Genomic DNA, 16,369 nt, shown 5'->3' on the forward strand with positions numbered 1-16,369 from the left:
TATTGCAGATGTTGTGCGGTCACTATCGGAGTTGTTTAGCTTTTGTGTTGGGACACTGATTTAGCAGTTAACTTTGCTTGTTTAAATATGTAAATAAGTCTTGAGACTGGTTTATGATTGATTGATACACAGATCAATACCGCTACTGTTACAAGTACACAATAGTACTGTTTCAGTATGCTAAATATCTGAAATAATATTGGTTCTCAGCAGCCACTTTATTATAGCACACTTTTTTTAACCTGTGAGTTGGCATAATATGGATATGGCAGCTGCCATCTCCCGCTGGTGGCATCATTTGGAGCTCAAGTCTGCACAGTAGCAATCTCTTTAGTATCGACTTCCCACTCATGCACCCATCTAAACAATGCCAGACAGTGGCATTGATCTCAAGCACACTGAGTGGCACACATAGCTGTCAATTCTGATGCTAGTTGTTTTTATACCATTAAATAACTCACTGAAAGCAAACTTATAAACAGAACCTTGAGCATACAGTAGTGTGATTTAAAAAAACAAACAAAAAAAAAACACCCAAAATGTCAGATACCATATTTGGGGAAAATGTATTTGACTCGTGCTTTGATGTTTTAGTTTGGCCTTGAATGTAAGGGTTCAATCTTTAGATAAAGTTTGCCTTACACATTGTCAAATATTCTTCCCGCCAACCCAGCACCATAATCTGAAATCTTCCTGTTAGAAGAGTTGAACTTCATTGTGGCCTCTCACTGTGTGCAACATCCTCAGAAGCTGTGAAAAAATACTCATATGCCCATTTTTTCAGACTGATGAGAAGTAAATCATAAACATGACTCTTAAGACTTTGACGAAGCAACCTTTGTCATTACCCTAACCCAGGGCTGCAGGATTTCAGTTGAAATTGGTGAATGTTTTGCCTCACTTAACCACTAAAACAACTTTTGTCTGTCTGAGTGTGAAGCAATATGCATTTGTGGTAATAGTTAAAGCAGGAACCTCATTATGTGGTAAAATGAGTCATCATTTTTTTCACATTTTGTTTAGGAAATACCTCTTTATTGCAATACAAAACAAAAAGTACCAATCAGTGGTGATCACATTTGTTTTTAAATGCCATACTGTACATAGATATTGCATAGCACAGACTAAGGTGGTTACAGTGTTGTTATTTAAACATGTTGCAATCATTTATTTTCCAGCATTGTATTCATTGCTATGAAAAAAACTGTTAAGCAGGAGATGTCTCTTCAGGTGTCAAGACTGATTGTCTTTTAAAACATGTAAAAAAAAAAAAAAAAAAAAAGTATAATCTTAACACATTTATGCTGTGATAGTTCAAAACTTCAAAACTCACTCCAGAGTAGGACCCAGGACCTTGACACTGTGCATCTCTGAAAGTTAACACGCTGACGGTCTGCAGCAAATGCCAGCAAGGTGAAAATTGCACTTGGTAGAGGGAGCCAAACTTCTTTAAGAACCATAGTCACAGGCAATAAACACACACCTATGAGCCCTCATGGACTTAAGGCATACCACTGCCATCACGTAAGGTCTGTGAGGGCAGAGAGTGCAAGTAGCTAATAGACTGTCCTCAAATTTGTTTTTTCAAATGACACGATCTGAGCAGGGAACATCACAATTTGGGTAAACTGCTCACAATAACTGCTGAACTGCTACTAATTTAAGCCTAACACAGAGTTCAATTTCAAGGAAAAATTTACCTCGCACCTCCTCAAATATCCTTCCAACCAACCAATATTTATTAAAGCTGAGGGTAATTTTACTTCAATCATATGCTGAAAAATGAATTAATTCAATATAGACTATACATACTGTCATTGTTTTTTCTTTGTTGTTGTTGTTGTTGTTGTTTATTTACTAAATATAACTGCTTGACTAAATAAGCACCAGTGATCATCATCGCTACCACTGTTTTTCTATATCCTCTATGGTCTCTGGCAGGCACCGGTTGCGTGTCTCTGATAGTGTTCTAGCCACTATTCCCCCCAGTACAGCTGTAGAGCACAGGACGAGCTGGGGCAGGTCCTTCCACACGTCATCCAGTAAGAGAATCAAAGGAGCCACAGCAACACCAAGTCGAGCCATGAAGGAGTTGAAACCCATACCATTCTGCCTAAAAACACACACAGAGGAGACGAACTTCAGGGCTCTAAATGATGATTTTGTTCATTTTAAAATGGGAAAAAATACGTTCGTTGTTCTGCAGTGTTGACATACACCAATCAGCTGCAACATTGATGAGGTGAATTACATTAATCATCTCGTTAAAATGCAATATTCTCTTGGAGTACCTTGGGTCCTGGCATTCCTTTGGATGCCACTTGACATGCACCAAACAACATTGCAGACCAAGCACTGCCCCTAATGGCAACAGCACACCCCAGTGGCAGTGGCCCTTCAAACAGGACAATGCTTCATGCCACACTGCTAAGCAATGACCTGAGGAACACGACAAAGAGCTCAAGGCATGGACCAGGTCTACAAATTCCTCCCAATCCCAATCTAATTAAGCATCTGTAGGATGTACCCGTATCCCACCTTGCAACCCACAAGACTCAAAGGATCCACAGCCAATGCGCTGGTGCCAGAAACCACAGGACACCCCCAGAGGTCCTGTATCAATACCTCAACAGTTCAGAGGCCCCACCATGGATCAGACTTAGCTCTGACCTGTCAAGGCACGGACACAGGACATCACGTCCCATAGATGGCACTGCCATTGGGGAGCTCCTTTACCATGGGGGGGGGGGGTTTACTTGGTCTGCAATGGTGTTTTGTGGGGTGGTGTGTGTCAAGTGGCATCCACATGAATCCCAGAACCTCAGGTTTACCAGCAGAACATTGCATTGTAACAAGATGATCAACGTTACTCTCTTGACCTGTCAGTGGTTTTAATGTTGTGGCTGCATGGTGTTTTTAGGCTTTAGGAATGGGATGAATGTATAATTACCTCACTACAGTGGGATAGAGCTCAGAACTGTAGAGCACAAGAGTTGCAAAGGATGCTGAAGAAAACCCTTTTCCAATGATTGCCACCACTGTTCTGACAACAGACATATCTGAAAAAAGACAGCAGAAACTGGGGGATGACTTTTATTGTTGCAGTTGCTGAATTTGAAGTAATGAAAATACTATAGTTCTTTATATTTTCCTGTGTTTAATGACCATGATTTCTGTTATTGAGACCATTAACAATTTAAAACAACAAAATAACCTAAATCTTACTTCTAAGTCTGTGGACATCAATGAACGCCTACCTTTAGGTACTAAAATGTTGATTCCAAGACAGGTGCTGGCCATCAGCAAAGCTCCCACCTCAGTGCATCGCCTGCCTATCCTATCCAGTAAGTAGTAAACTGATAGTTTGGCTGGGAGCTCAATTAAAGCATAAGTAAACTGAGTGAGGTAGATGTTGAGCCCAAAGCCTGTGATGTTAAAGCTGATGCCATAAAATGTGATTGCCACACAAAACCTAGAGGAAGAGACATCACAATTGGTAGTTTGTTTAGATATAATCAGAATTATTCACCTGGATCTTTTAAAATGAGATACAAACATAATATTACAACCCAAAGGTAATTGAGCACAATGACATTTGGAATACAGACCACAATATACCAGTACGTAGGGCCAGTCTCCTCATTTTGGATGTCCGTATCAGATCGAGGTACGAATAGTGCCGATCTCTTTTCTCAGTCACAACAATAGTGGATAGTGTCTGAAACAATACAGAGCAGCATTATTCTCTGAACCATGTGATACACAACAGTGTATTAAGTGTATTAGAAATTCTCTTAATTTACCCATCATCTGGAATATGCTGACCTCTGTTTTCAGTGTGTGAATTGAGTCCTCTGTTTGGTTCATCTTGGCACATTTTTTCAGATACATCTGAGCTTGCTCCAGCTTTCCATTGGCGATGAGCCACCTTGCCGACTCTGGCATCCACCTAATGTTGAAGGCAAAGATGTTTACTCACTCCTGATGTATTACATAGCAATGAATGACATTTTTACATTGAAACAAATTTGACAAATGATGTGAACCTAACCTATGTATTTAACTCCAGTTGGGTACAGCGGCAGAACAAAAGTAAGTGTAAAAAAGCAAGTCTGCATTCCAATTACTATGAGCTGCCAAAAGTTTGAGAACTTTACCAATCTAACATGGCACTCCTATAACATTGTGTTCAGTGCATCGCAAGAAGAGATTAAAATGGATATTATTTCATTTGATTTAGCTACATTGCAGAGCTGCAACGTCCACAAGATTGGAGAAATTAAGGATTTACAGCTACTCTGTCTAAAATTCCTTTCCGCAGGAGAAGAGAGTTGTCTTGGCCTGTTTACCGACGGGATACGGTACGTCTCTGTTACATGTAACACACGTGCCGTACCTATGGCAACGCCGTAACATGGTCTGGATATCCCCGCCCATTTCTATTACAAAACGAAAGACGTTAGGGAGGCTGGTCACGCGAGACTAAGTGGCTATCTTCTGCCAGCCAAGCAGCTAACTTGTGGTTTAACACTCTGCTACCGTGAATGGGAAAAAAATGATTTCATCATGCACCTCCTCTAGACTTTTGAAATGTTGTGTGACCCTATAGATAAAATCCCGCTCTTGAAACAAGTCATTTCGTGGTGGCTTTGATGCTCAAAACAGTGTATCCACTGATTTACAGATGTTTCTTTCCTAATGTAAGTCTATGGGGGAAAGTCTTTTTGGGCTCTATGGCATCATTTGATGGACCCGGATGTTATAATTCCATGTTTGGCCAGGTAAAATTGGCTTTAAAGCCTGGCGCTGTTCCAGGGGGCTTGGTTCAATCATAGCACTCAATGTTAAGCACCCCAAAACACAACCACCAGGGCACACTGTAGGGAACTTCTGTTAGCTTTAGAGTCGTACCTCCAGGTGATGATGGCCAAGATAAGAGGTGAGGTAACACTGACAATTAGCCACCTCCACTCAGTCACAAAGTAAGCAATAGCTGCAAATGCTGTGTTCCCAAACGTCCAGGATAAGCTGTCGATCACTCCAACCAGTTTCCTGTGCTTGATGTCCACCCACTCCACACCTGCAGAGAACAAACACAATCAAGAACAATCAAACATGTGGCTGTTGTGGCAAGGACATTGCCTGATATACATGGGATGTCCCCTGGCTCTACCCAGTGAGCTACTGGGCACCCCAGAACAGTGAAAACATTCAGTGCAACCCCTTTTCTGTAGACTTAGGCATCTGAGGTGAACTCAACATGATACGGGGTATGCTTACAACAGAAATTAAAATGTATCATTACTGAGGACCGTTGAGACAATGACGATGCCGGTGATGCAAAACCCAGTGCAGAACCTCAGCACTGCAAACATCACATAGGATGTAGAGAAAGCACTTGCAACAGCAAAAAGCATTCCAGACACATATGACACCAGCAGCATGATCCTTCGGCCAAACCTACGGAAAGTCAGAAAGTTTCCAAATTTTAATCTTACTCATCCATGGAAATATTGGGTGATCAGTCAAGTAGCCAAGCTGAGATACCTGTCACTCAGGCTTCCAAAAGTCACTGCTCCAAACATCACTCCAATAAAGAAGATGGTAGCAGTTGCTTTGTTTTTACCTCTTCTATCACACACCAGGTCCCACTTTTACAAACAAATAAAGAAGGAGATTAACTTTGTGTTCGAGGGCATAAGTGTCCTCTCTCTAAAAAGCGTTGATGATTGTTACAAAGTACAAGAAATGAAAGTCACCTGTGAGGTCAAAGTAGTCTTGAAGGTGGTGTTATCGTACACCCATCCATTCTGACATGGCACTGTGGGTACTTCAGTCATGTTGGAGGAGTTAAGCAGCAGATGATATTGAGGCTCTGCAAACATCTGACAGGAGTTTGGAGTCCCATCGTCCTGGACTGGAATACTAACAAGAAGCCTCTCTGCCTGGGATAAATTCCTAAAAAGTCCTCCATCATCCAGAGAGCTGATGTCGCAGTGGTGAGAGGGAACAGCCGCTATGAAGTTATTCAGCATGAAGTGGCAGGGCATTGTGAAACGGCCAATAAAGCTGATAAAAATAATCATTATCTGAAATCTGCCAAATCCATTGATATTGTCTAGAATGTTCTCAAACTTCATTGTGGCCTCTCGCTGTGTGCAAAATCCTCTTAAGCTGAGAAAAAATACCTATACGTCCATGCAGTCACACTGAAAAGAAGACGACAGAAAACCTGACTCTTAGATTTTGACAAGGCTTCTCTTTTTCTTTAACCCAAGGTCTCCTGGTTTACAGCTGAGATTGGTGAATGTTTCATCTCACTTAACCACTAAATAACTTTTGTCTGTCTGAGTGTGAGGCAATATATGCATTTGGGGTAATAGTTAAAGCAGGAACCTCATTATGTGGTTAAATGAGTCATCTTTATTTTTTTTTACATTTTATTTAGGAAATACCTCTTTATAGCAATACAACACAAAAAGTAAGAAACAGTGGATGTTTAATGCATGTTACATTTGTTTTTAAACAGCATTTTGTACACAGATTTTGCATATGTAAGACAGACTAAAATGGGTACAGTGTTGTTATTTAAAGGTGTTTCAATCAGTGATCTTGGGCTACTGATTGCTATGAAGGTGAATATTAAGCAGGAGATGTCTTGTCAGATGTCCAGACTGATCATCCTCTGAAACATAAAAAGTATAATCTTGTTATAACAGTTCAAAACCACAAAATTTGGTTGGAAGTAAGGCCCAGTTGTCTGTTCCACATCTTAAGTGGTTTCTGGTAGATGGACATTTTGTGTCTCCAAAAGTAAACACGCTGACAGCCCTGGAGCAAAGGCAAGCAAGGTAAGAAGCAGTGCTTTATTTCTGCTCAGAATTCTTGGAAATCGGTTCTGAAGTCACCGATTTGACCAGTGATTTCAGACTTAAATTCATTGAGCATTTTCTGAATGTTCTCCTCCACTGTGTGAATGTCTTGGTGTCTTTTCAGTTTGGTCTTAGCACTTACGTTCAGCGTTATGGTTCCAGATCTTAAATTCATGCCCAGAGATTACTATTTCCATACTTCTGCAAAGGTGAAAGCACAGGTTCCCTTTGAATTTAGTAATGAATCCATTCAGGGGTTGGAACGACATCACTCGTGCATGACCGGAAGTAAAGTCAGAAGCAGTGCTTGGTAGAGGGAGCCACACTTCTTTAAGAACCATAATCAGATGGACACACCTATGAGGGACATGAAGGAGCTGTAACCCAATCCGCTTTGCCTGTGTGACAAAAGTATATTATTTCAGGCTACAGAGAAAGGATTTCAATTTTGCCGAGGTTTACTGGTTATACTAATTCAAGTAAACATGGACAAATGTATAAATACGCGACCTTGGTTTTAAGCAGCAAACAATTCCAGATAATGTAGTAAACTCATTATCCAGAAAGGACCCTTGACAATGGTAATTGTTTGTATAAAATATAACCTCCACCTGTGCTAATAGAACAATGGCTACAATATAGTAACCCTCTGTGCAAAAACTTTCATCTGTTTGGTCATGTTTAGGTACATGTACATTTAACATTTTGCAGCCTTTAGAAGGCCACAGACTTTATAAAACTAATAAATTTAGCAACGAGTGTTCAGAAAAGGGGTTGCTGTTGTCTTAAGCTATTAGTGAAAGCCTTTTTTTTTTCTAAGAAGACCCACTGAGGGCAGGATGCATCCCATGATGGGTGAGTTTTGACGAATCACAGGCTGTGTTGGTTACTGCATCACTGCGCTGATCTCACAGACCTTACATAACAGAATAGCATGACATCCAACTGTCCGTAGAACTGTGGATTCTGGGCAGTGGCCGAAATATTAAGTAGGATGTCATCGGTGTAAATAAGTGTAATAAACAATGTGTAGATGATCCTTTCAGCACACAGAAATGGGCAAGAAGTATTACGGTGTAATGCAGTGTGTTACATTCTACAAGCCTAGAGTACATAATCATCCAGTCCATGTGTAACCATTCAGTATGATTGCTTTCCACTGTCTGCAAACTTTACTACTTACAAAACACTTGACTTATTTTCATGCTGTTTTTATTGTTGGTCATTGGTGCATTTTTATATATACTTACATATACACATAATTTTTCATATACTTGTGTATGAAGGTGACATCAGAAGAAAAGGAGCCTTGTGACCCTGAAAAAATAACAAGGCCCTTCTGCTGAGGCAGGACCTGTCCGCACTGCAGACACACCAAGCAGATGAGGCAGTCTAATGCAGTTCCCAACTGGTGGGTCGTGGTCCAAAAGTGGGTCGCTGATCCATTCTGAATGGACTGCAAGGGACTCGCAAATGTGTCATGTTTATAAAAAAAACCCCACACACTTTATTTTAACATACAGTGAATTTCTTGCGCAGAGCTTTTATTTTGAAGTGCCATATCCCTGCTGTAGAGTGAGTGACCACTTGAGGGAGACAGCAAACTAGCTCGACGGCATGGCCAAACACAAGTATGACACTGAATATATTAAATTGTATGGACCTTGAACTAACAACTAAGGAGAAATCTGGACCCCATGGCTGGACCAGATGGGAACCACTGGTCTTGTGCAATGTGTCCCTGTGTGTCTTTGCAGACAGGAACTGCTTGCAGGAATGGCACAACTAACATTTTAGACAAAAAATGAATAGAGGTATGTCCGACAGAAATGTAAATACTTTTTGATTTATGGTGTCTATGGTGTTTAATTATTTTTTCCTGCTCACCAAGGTCTAGAAGAACACATTTCAAAAGGCAAAAGTCTTGTTCACAATTGTGTGATTTGAATAAATATCTGTCAGATTCAGTTTCATTTTGTTTTTCTTACGTATTTAAGGTCATATAATACAGTAATACATTCATGACATCACTGCAGCACGTAGCCCAGTGTGTCCTGGAAAAGAAAACATATATAACATGATTGTACATTACAGTGTTGAGCATGTTAGCCTTGAGTAGGTTAACATTTCTGGGTTGTCAAGTGGGTATCTTTCCTCAGCTGTTCTCCAGCGGGCTAGGCAGAACAATCTGCCATCTCAGATTGCCCCCTTCTCATATCATTTCCCTTTCTTGCATCCTTTTACCCTTTACCATCCACATGTTCCCATCTTTAAAACAACACATTAAACTTCAGTCTGTCTCCTAGATTTTAACATCACCCTCTGCCCCCTCAGGTTCTTTTTTTTTTAAGAAATATCTTCTCTTTATTCAGGAAACACAAAAATCAGTCATCAATCAGTAGTATTTGATCACATTTTTAAAGAAATGTATTAAAAAATTCTTTAAGAAACAAGGGTTTGTTCATTACTGTACGTTAAAACACATTATTCCCACTGATCTACCCTGCAACTAAACGTGGAGGCCTTTTGGTTGCAATGAAGATGAGGTCCATTAAGATGAGGTCCATTTAGAGTTGAGCTTTCTCGTCAGATGTGCAGATTGATCTTCTCCTGAAACACAAAAGACGTTTTTATTTTCTAAGACAACGCTCATTTATATGTTTCGATGCAATCGAAATTAAGGCCCAGTACCTTGTTAGTTCCACATCCTCAATAGTCTCTGGTAGACGGATGTTTTTTGTCTCTGGTAGAAAATAAGCTGATAGCCCTGCACCAACAGCCACCAGGGAGAAAATAGTACTCGGCAAATGGCCCCACACTTCTTCTAGAAGCATGATCAGGGGGGATACAGACACACCGCAACGGGCCATGACAGCACAGAACCCCAATCCATTTTGCCTATGTAACAAAAAATACAACAAATTTGTAGCAATCAGGGAAATCAGTTTCAGGATACAACTGCGACTCCCTCAAGTCTTGTGCACTGGCTGATTTATAAAGACCTGATCAATGTGTCCAGCTATCAAGATGTCACAGTAAACTCCGAGGCCTATAGATATATATGCTGTTTGTTCATGTGCAAAATATAAGCTCCATATTAGACAGTTTACTGACCTCATTACTGTGGGGTAAAGCTCTGATGTGTACAGATATACAGTTGTAAAAGTTGCCTCGGAGAACATTTTGCCCAAAGCCCCCACAGCTGTCTGAAACAGCCCCTTATCTGAAAAGAAAAAGTTGTGAGAAGACATTATAACTCCACCTTGTATTAAATTTAAAGCCACAATGTCTAAAATTCCACTATTCACAACTTTGGCGACCCCCGGTGGCAGTTTTTGTGATCATTTACCTTTAGGGACAAACATGTTGCAGAATATACACAGTCCAGTCATAAGAAGTGTTCCTGTTTGATTCAACCTTCGGCCAGTTTTGCTCAGGGAGAAAAAGATAAATGCTTTTGCTGGAAGTTCAATGGCTCCATAGATGAACTGTGTGAGATAAATGTTCAGACCAAATCCAGCGACATTCAAGCTGATTCCATAATACGTAAAGGCCACTCCAAACCTATCAACAGAGAGAGACAGAGGACAAATTCATTTATCTTAAAAGTTACACATTTGCCCCAGAAAACACTAGTTTCTGATTGGCTGGCAGGTGTCTGCAACAGGATTCTTCAACGGTCAAATGTTAAACCAGCAATCTCAATCAGTATGCAAGGAAGCTGTGGGTAACCATGGCATCAGTACTTTGTGTTGCATTACAACTTGGACTGGATGTTGGAATGTACTTAACTAGGACAATACACAGTGTCTTGCTGTGCAAAGACTATCTGCCTGGTCTGTTATTTCAGGACACCTTAGAGTGAATTATCATACTCTTTTCCATGATAAGTGCTATATCTAAATCTGTGCATTCCAAAGCACAGATTCATTCCTCAAACTTCCGGTTTCCCTTTTTGCGTTATTTCCTCTCATGCAGCCGCAGAACGTACGTGCTACTTGGCCGTCGAATGTACTGTCTTTGTAGTGTGTTCAAATGCATCTGACACAGGGCGACGTGAGGCGACGTAGACGACGCAACAGTTGGCTTTCGTTGCCGCTAGTTCTTTGATGTTGGTTTGGTGTGTCAGCACCTTTAAAGTTAGTTGCTGCCAGGTTGAGCGATCACATATGGACAGTGCATTGTACACATAATACATTTTTCCAAGATTTAAAAGGTGAACATCTCAGTTGTTTAAAGGCAAAAACAAGGTATATACCAAACAATGGCAGTAAGTAGAGCCAGCCTCCTCATTCTGGGTGTCCTCACAAGGTCCAGGTAGGAATATTTCCTGTTTTCATTTTCTACAAGTATTACTTTGGACAGAACCTGTAGAGTGAAAAGGAAATGTTGATCATAGTTATAGCAGGTATTAATTTCTGACTAGATCAGATCATGTAAAAATCTGTACCTCAGGCTTTACGTCAGCCATGAACTGCTCTCTGCCGTTGGCTTCTGCACACTTGCTCAAGTAAAAGTGAGCCCTGTTGACCTTTCCAGTACTTATCAGCCATCTGGCAGACTCGGGGAGCCACCTGTGACAAAGTGCAGTTTGTTCACAGATTTTAAACTATTTTTTTTTCACATAAACTCTTAAGTGGCACCCGTGCCTCATCGAAACCAAAAGTCATGCTGTTAATAAGAATAAGGATCTTGATTCTGAAAGTTCACACGACTTGTTTGTGTTAGGTTAGCTTGGAACTGGAAAAAAAAAATCACTTAATATGGCTAGAGCTCAATTATTATTTCATCCTTACCACCAGGAAATCATTGCGAGAAACAGCGGGGTGGTTGCTACGGCAGTGAGGTGCCTCCAGTCATTCACAAAATAGGCCACCAAAGGTAGCACAGCAGTGCAAACACTCCAGTCCATGCTCATAAGAACGCCCACTGCAGTTCGATGCTTAATGTCCACCCATTCAATACCTGTAAAGAGCAATGATAATAAATCAAATCCATTAAAACACACTAGGCAATAGTTACGGTTGACTCATTACGACTTTATCAACAAATCATACTTTTTTATGATAAATTTTATCGACGTTAAAACAAATCTAATTGAACAGAAATGGATTTTATACTATAATCTCAGTAAATATTTGTATGTTACTTTTTTTTTGTAAGATTAATATTGAAAAAAAGATGCTACGACATTAAACTCACAAAGGACGATGGTGATAATACTTATTCCAGACATTCCAAGTCCAGTGAAGAACCTCATGGCAGCAAACATGGCAAAATTATATGAGAAAGCACTTGCAAATCCAAAGATGGCAGCTGTCACATAAGACACCAGAAGCATGATTTTTCGGCCAAACCTGTGTGACGCAATAGTTATAGATTAATCTTTACAATAGGTCCGTGGTTCCCAACTGGTCCAGCCGTGAGGTCCAGATGTCCTCTTTGTCATTAGTTCGAGGTCCCACAGTGTAATATATTCAGCGTCATACTTGGATTTGGCCATGTGGTTGGGCTAGTTTGCTGTCTCTGTCAAGTAACTGTTGGTCAGTCTACAGCACAAAACGGCACTTCAAAATAAAAGCTCTGTGCTGGAAATGTACTGTATTTTAAAATAAAGTGTTACTTGAAACATTTGCAAGTCACTTGCGGCCCATTCAGAATGGACCTGGGACATACTTTGGGACTGCGACCCACCAGTTCAGAACCACTGGAAAAGGTGAGACAAAACATTTTTACAAATATAATCCTTCTTATATAGAGTCCACTGTGTGTGGAATTAAAAGTAGTCATTAGATGGTCGATGTGCAGGTTAGATTTGGGTTAAAGGGTAAATTTTTGTTTGGGATAAAGGTTAGACATAGGGTCAGGTTAGGTGAAGGGTTTTTTATAGCCTGTGAAGCTGTACTTAGTAATACTTTCTATACATTAACATTTAGTCAGCCGATAGCTGAGTATTAACTTTGGACTTTCCAAATAAGAAGTACAAAGTTTTCTTCTGTTTTGGTGCATTTATGTTTGAGCAAACTGGACAAATTAAGCTTCTCTGTCCTGGAGTGCACTGTCTGTCCTCATCAGACCAAGTCTCCTAGTGCAGCTGCACTGGCTGTATTTCACACTCTCCTATGCATAATTGATGCCTCAATGTTTGAACCCAATTTTTGATTCCATACAGGTGTTGTTAGTAAAATCTGGCAATGACGAAAAACAGACATCAGATGATATACCAAAGCACAACCCTATGTCTTAGAAATTATGTTTGTATGTCATAAAACTGCTTTCTTAATCATGTTTCAGCAGTGTAATCACTGCCTGGGTTATGTTCAGACACAATGCTTCTTTTAAGCTATGAAACACTACAGTCATGTATCACATAGGCTTCACAAGGAGGAGGGGGGGCATACAGAATGCAGGACCTTGGCACCAGAATCTTAGGTTTGCATCCAGACTCCTCTCTTAGGTTTGGGCAATGAAGGCACTTTGGTTAAAGTGAGGGAGGGATCGTAATTTTGGTTTAGTGTCATTTAAAAGGTAATAAAATGACAGTGATGTGGTCACTACAAGTGAATACTGTATTGCAAGATTGCATAATTTGGTGGAAAACAACTGAAATACATTGTAAGTGAACATTTTTCTGGTACGTTCAGTATGGTTCAGTAGCAACAATTCCTCATTATGTAACAGAAAGCATCATTTGCTCTGCTTTATGTTTCCCTCAACATGTTTGCTGTTTCAACTTGGTTGAACTTACTCTATTACAACAGTTATCATACTAAAGCAAAAACACATTTCAATGTATAAGTTTCTCTTAAAGTTGTGCAATTTAACCACACAGGCCCAAAAATGTCTGGTCGAAGAATAAAAGGCATGTACACCTGTCACTAAAGTAGCCAAACACTGCTGCTCCAACCATGACCCCCATGAAGAAGATAGTGGCTGTGGCTCTGTTCACTCTTCTTTTATCACAAACCAGATCCCACTGTGAGGGAAACAGACAAGAGACAAAGAAAATTAAGATTTAAATGGCTAACTTGGGATTTGTATCACTTTTTGATTAGTTTGAAATAAACATTCACCTCTGTGGCCAGAGTAGACTTGAAGGTGGTGTTGTCATACACCCATCCATTCTGACACGGCACTGTGGGTAGCTCAGTCATGTTGGAGTAGTTGAGCAGCAGATGATACTGAGGCTCTGCAAACATCTGACACGAGTTCGGAGTTCCATCCTCCTGGAGAGGAACACTAACAAGAAGCCTCTCCGCTTGGGATAAATTCCTAAAAAGTCCTCCATCATCCAGAGAGCTGATGTCGCAGTGGTGAGACGGAATAGCCGCGATGAAATTATTCAGCAGAAAGTTAAAAGGCAAAGTCACACGAGGAATTACCATCAAGAGGATCGTCTTTAATTGGAATCTACCAAAGCCGTTCAGCTCTGCCAGGACGTTCTCAAACTTCATCTTCAGAATAAATGATACAACACTTCCAGTTTGGAGTGAAGCTCAGAGAATTATATCACAGAGCACACAAGATGTCAGTTTAAAAGTGGGACACTATCCTGTTGCACACTGTTAGATGTCATGGGTTAATAGTCAGCTAAAGAGAATGTGTCAATATGCTGTTAGGTTGTACAAACACTTGTATCCACATGTGACATGGGTATGCCCTTGCTACAACCACTTAAACTGTGAACTAAATCTACCTTCGGGTACAAATAAAGTTACCTTACCTTACCTTACCTTACCTTAACCTTTCACCATGTTTCATGAAAAGTACACTTTTGGTTATCCATCTGACAGACAAACAAACGGACCTACTGAAAACACAACACCCTTAGCAGAGGTAATAATTTGCCAGTGACACTGTGACACCAAAGTACCTTCCTGTTGATACTGTACATGTCCTGAAGCATCGCAATACCCCCCCTTGAAAAGCCAATTTAAGATTTATCTAATACTGGGGATGATGGGTTGTTGTCTAATGATTGAAAATGTCTGATTGTGGAAGAAAATTGATTTGATTCCTTAAAAATTGTAGTGGGGAAGATACACAAGATCTAAGGTCCATGACAAAATCTCTGTAATGTAATGACTATTTGATGGATTGCCATGAAATAAAGTACAGACATTGACTGACTTGGTGATGCCCTCATGATGACATTTTGTTTCTCCACAACTGTTGGATGGGTTGCCATTAATTGGTTGGTTTGGTGAGTTAACTTCATTGCCATTACAATAAACATTGTAAGGAACCTTTCTTGGTTAGTTTCATCGTGCAGGACCAGTTGCACCCCTGGAAACTTTTCATAGGGGTGGTCAGGTGAGGCCACCCCCTGGAACAATTGCCTTACTTTTAAGACAAGACAATATGAGACGAGACGAGACAAGACAAGATAACTTTATTCTTTATTCTCTCAAAAATCAAAGTCTTCTAAAAATAGTAGTGTTCCCTGCTGCAGTCACTCTGTGTTCATTGGCTGTATGGCATAGGGAATAAAGGACTTCTTATATATGCTCCGACTGGCTTTAGGGACCCTAAATCGACGCCCAGATGTAAGCAGCTCAAACTGTGAGTGTGATGTTATACTTACATACAAACATAATATTAACCCTGATGTTTTACTGTTGTAGTATACAAGCTAGTTGAAAACCACTCATTATGACAGTTAAGGGGTCCCATTGGCCAGCGATTGTATCAGAGTGGCCATGGCCCCTTCCTGGCCACCCCTTGGCAGTGCCACTGTGAAGGACGGGAAGGATATTTAAGGTTATTATGGTGACACCGGTGACATTTCCCAAGCAGCAGTGAAACCACTGTGAATAAAACACATTTGTAACAACTCATAATGTAATCACCATGCATACTGTAATAATTTAAGTGCAGTAAGAGCTCATAATGTAATAATCAGCACATAATGTAAGAAAGCCATGAATGCATAACATTTTGTGCATAGTTTAATAAGTTAATACAGTGTAGGAAAGTATTACATTATAAGCTAAACAAATAATTGTTGAGTAACATGATAAATTCAGCATATGGTGTAATAGTTTTAAAAGCAAGCCCTCATTTTCTTCTTCAAGCAAAGGTACCCTTCTTGGTTTACAAGGAACAAGTGGAGTCCTTATAATGAAGCACCTGGACTTTGTCTGTTGATCTAGACTTGAAGACACTTTCATCAATCAGTTCCAAACTGATGAAGCCCCTTGGATGTGTGACAGAGCTCAGGACTACAGACTACAGTGACCTGGACAAATGAGAACATTTACAGGGACAGTGACTTTAGTACACTAGGTGATTCCTAGCATGTGAAATAGTTGTTCCCAGAGGTGGGTAGTAACTAGTTACATTTACTCAGTTACATTTACTTGAGTAACTTTTTGGATAAATTGTACTTTTCAGAGTAGTTTTAATGCAAAATACTTTTTACTTTTACTTGAGTTATATTGTTTTAAAGCAACAATACTCTTACTTGAGTACAATATTTGGCTACTCTACCCACCTCT

The 16,369-nt window shown here is 40.1% G+C and overlaps 2 protein-coding genes across 2 annotated transcripts; both read right to left on the minus strand.

Annotated features, from left to right (window-relative positions):
- Positions 1-58: 58 nt before the first annotated feature.
- Positions 59-6,229, minus strand: LOC126389986 (solute carrier family 22 member 7-like). The gene is made up of 9 exons (XM_050044033.1): positions 5,760-6,229; positions 5,548-5,651; positions 5,306-5,460; positions 4,912-5,080; positions 3,826-3,949; positions 3,609-3,718; positions 3,258-3,472; positions 2,951-3,059; positions 59-2,113 (listed from the first exon to the last, which is right to left on the minus strand). Exons 1-9 carry the CDS (start codon positions 6,138-6,140, stop codon positions 1,903-1,905), a joined length of 1,578 nt encoding a protein of 525 aa, XP_049899990.1. The 5' UTR covers positions 6,141-6,229; the 3' UTR covers positions 59-1,902.
- Positions 6,230-8,378: 2,149 nt separating this feature from the next.
- Positions 8,379-14,377, minus strand: LOC126390982 (solute carrier family 22 member 7-like). Its single transcript, XM_050045527.1, has 10 exons — positions 13,946-14,377; positions 13,745-13,848; positions 12,075-12,229; positions 11,669-11,837; positions 11,323-11,446; positions 11,131-11,240; positions 10,222-10,436; positions 9,987-10,095; positions 9,564-9,770; positions 8,379-9,482 (listed from the first exon to the last, which is right to left on the minus strand). Exons 1-10 carry the CDS (start codon positions 14,324-14,326, stop codon positions 9,440-9,442), a joined length of 1,617 nt encoding a protein of 538 aa, XP_049901484.1. The 5' UTR covers positions 14,327-14,377; the 3' UTR covers positions 8,379-9,439.
- Between the last annotated feature and the right edge of the window lie 1,992 nt (positions 14,378-16,369).

This window comes from Epinephelus moara, chromosome 5, assembly GCF_006386435.1.
Source record: "Epinephelus moara isolate mb chromosome 5, YSFRI_EMoa_1.0, whole genome shotgun sequence".
In the NCBI taxonomy this organism is placed as follows: Eukaryota; Metazoa; Chordata; class Actinopteri; order Perciformes; family Serranidae; genus Epinephelus; species Epinephelus moara.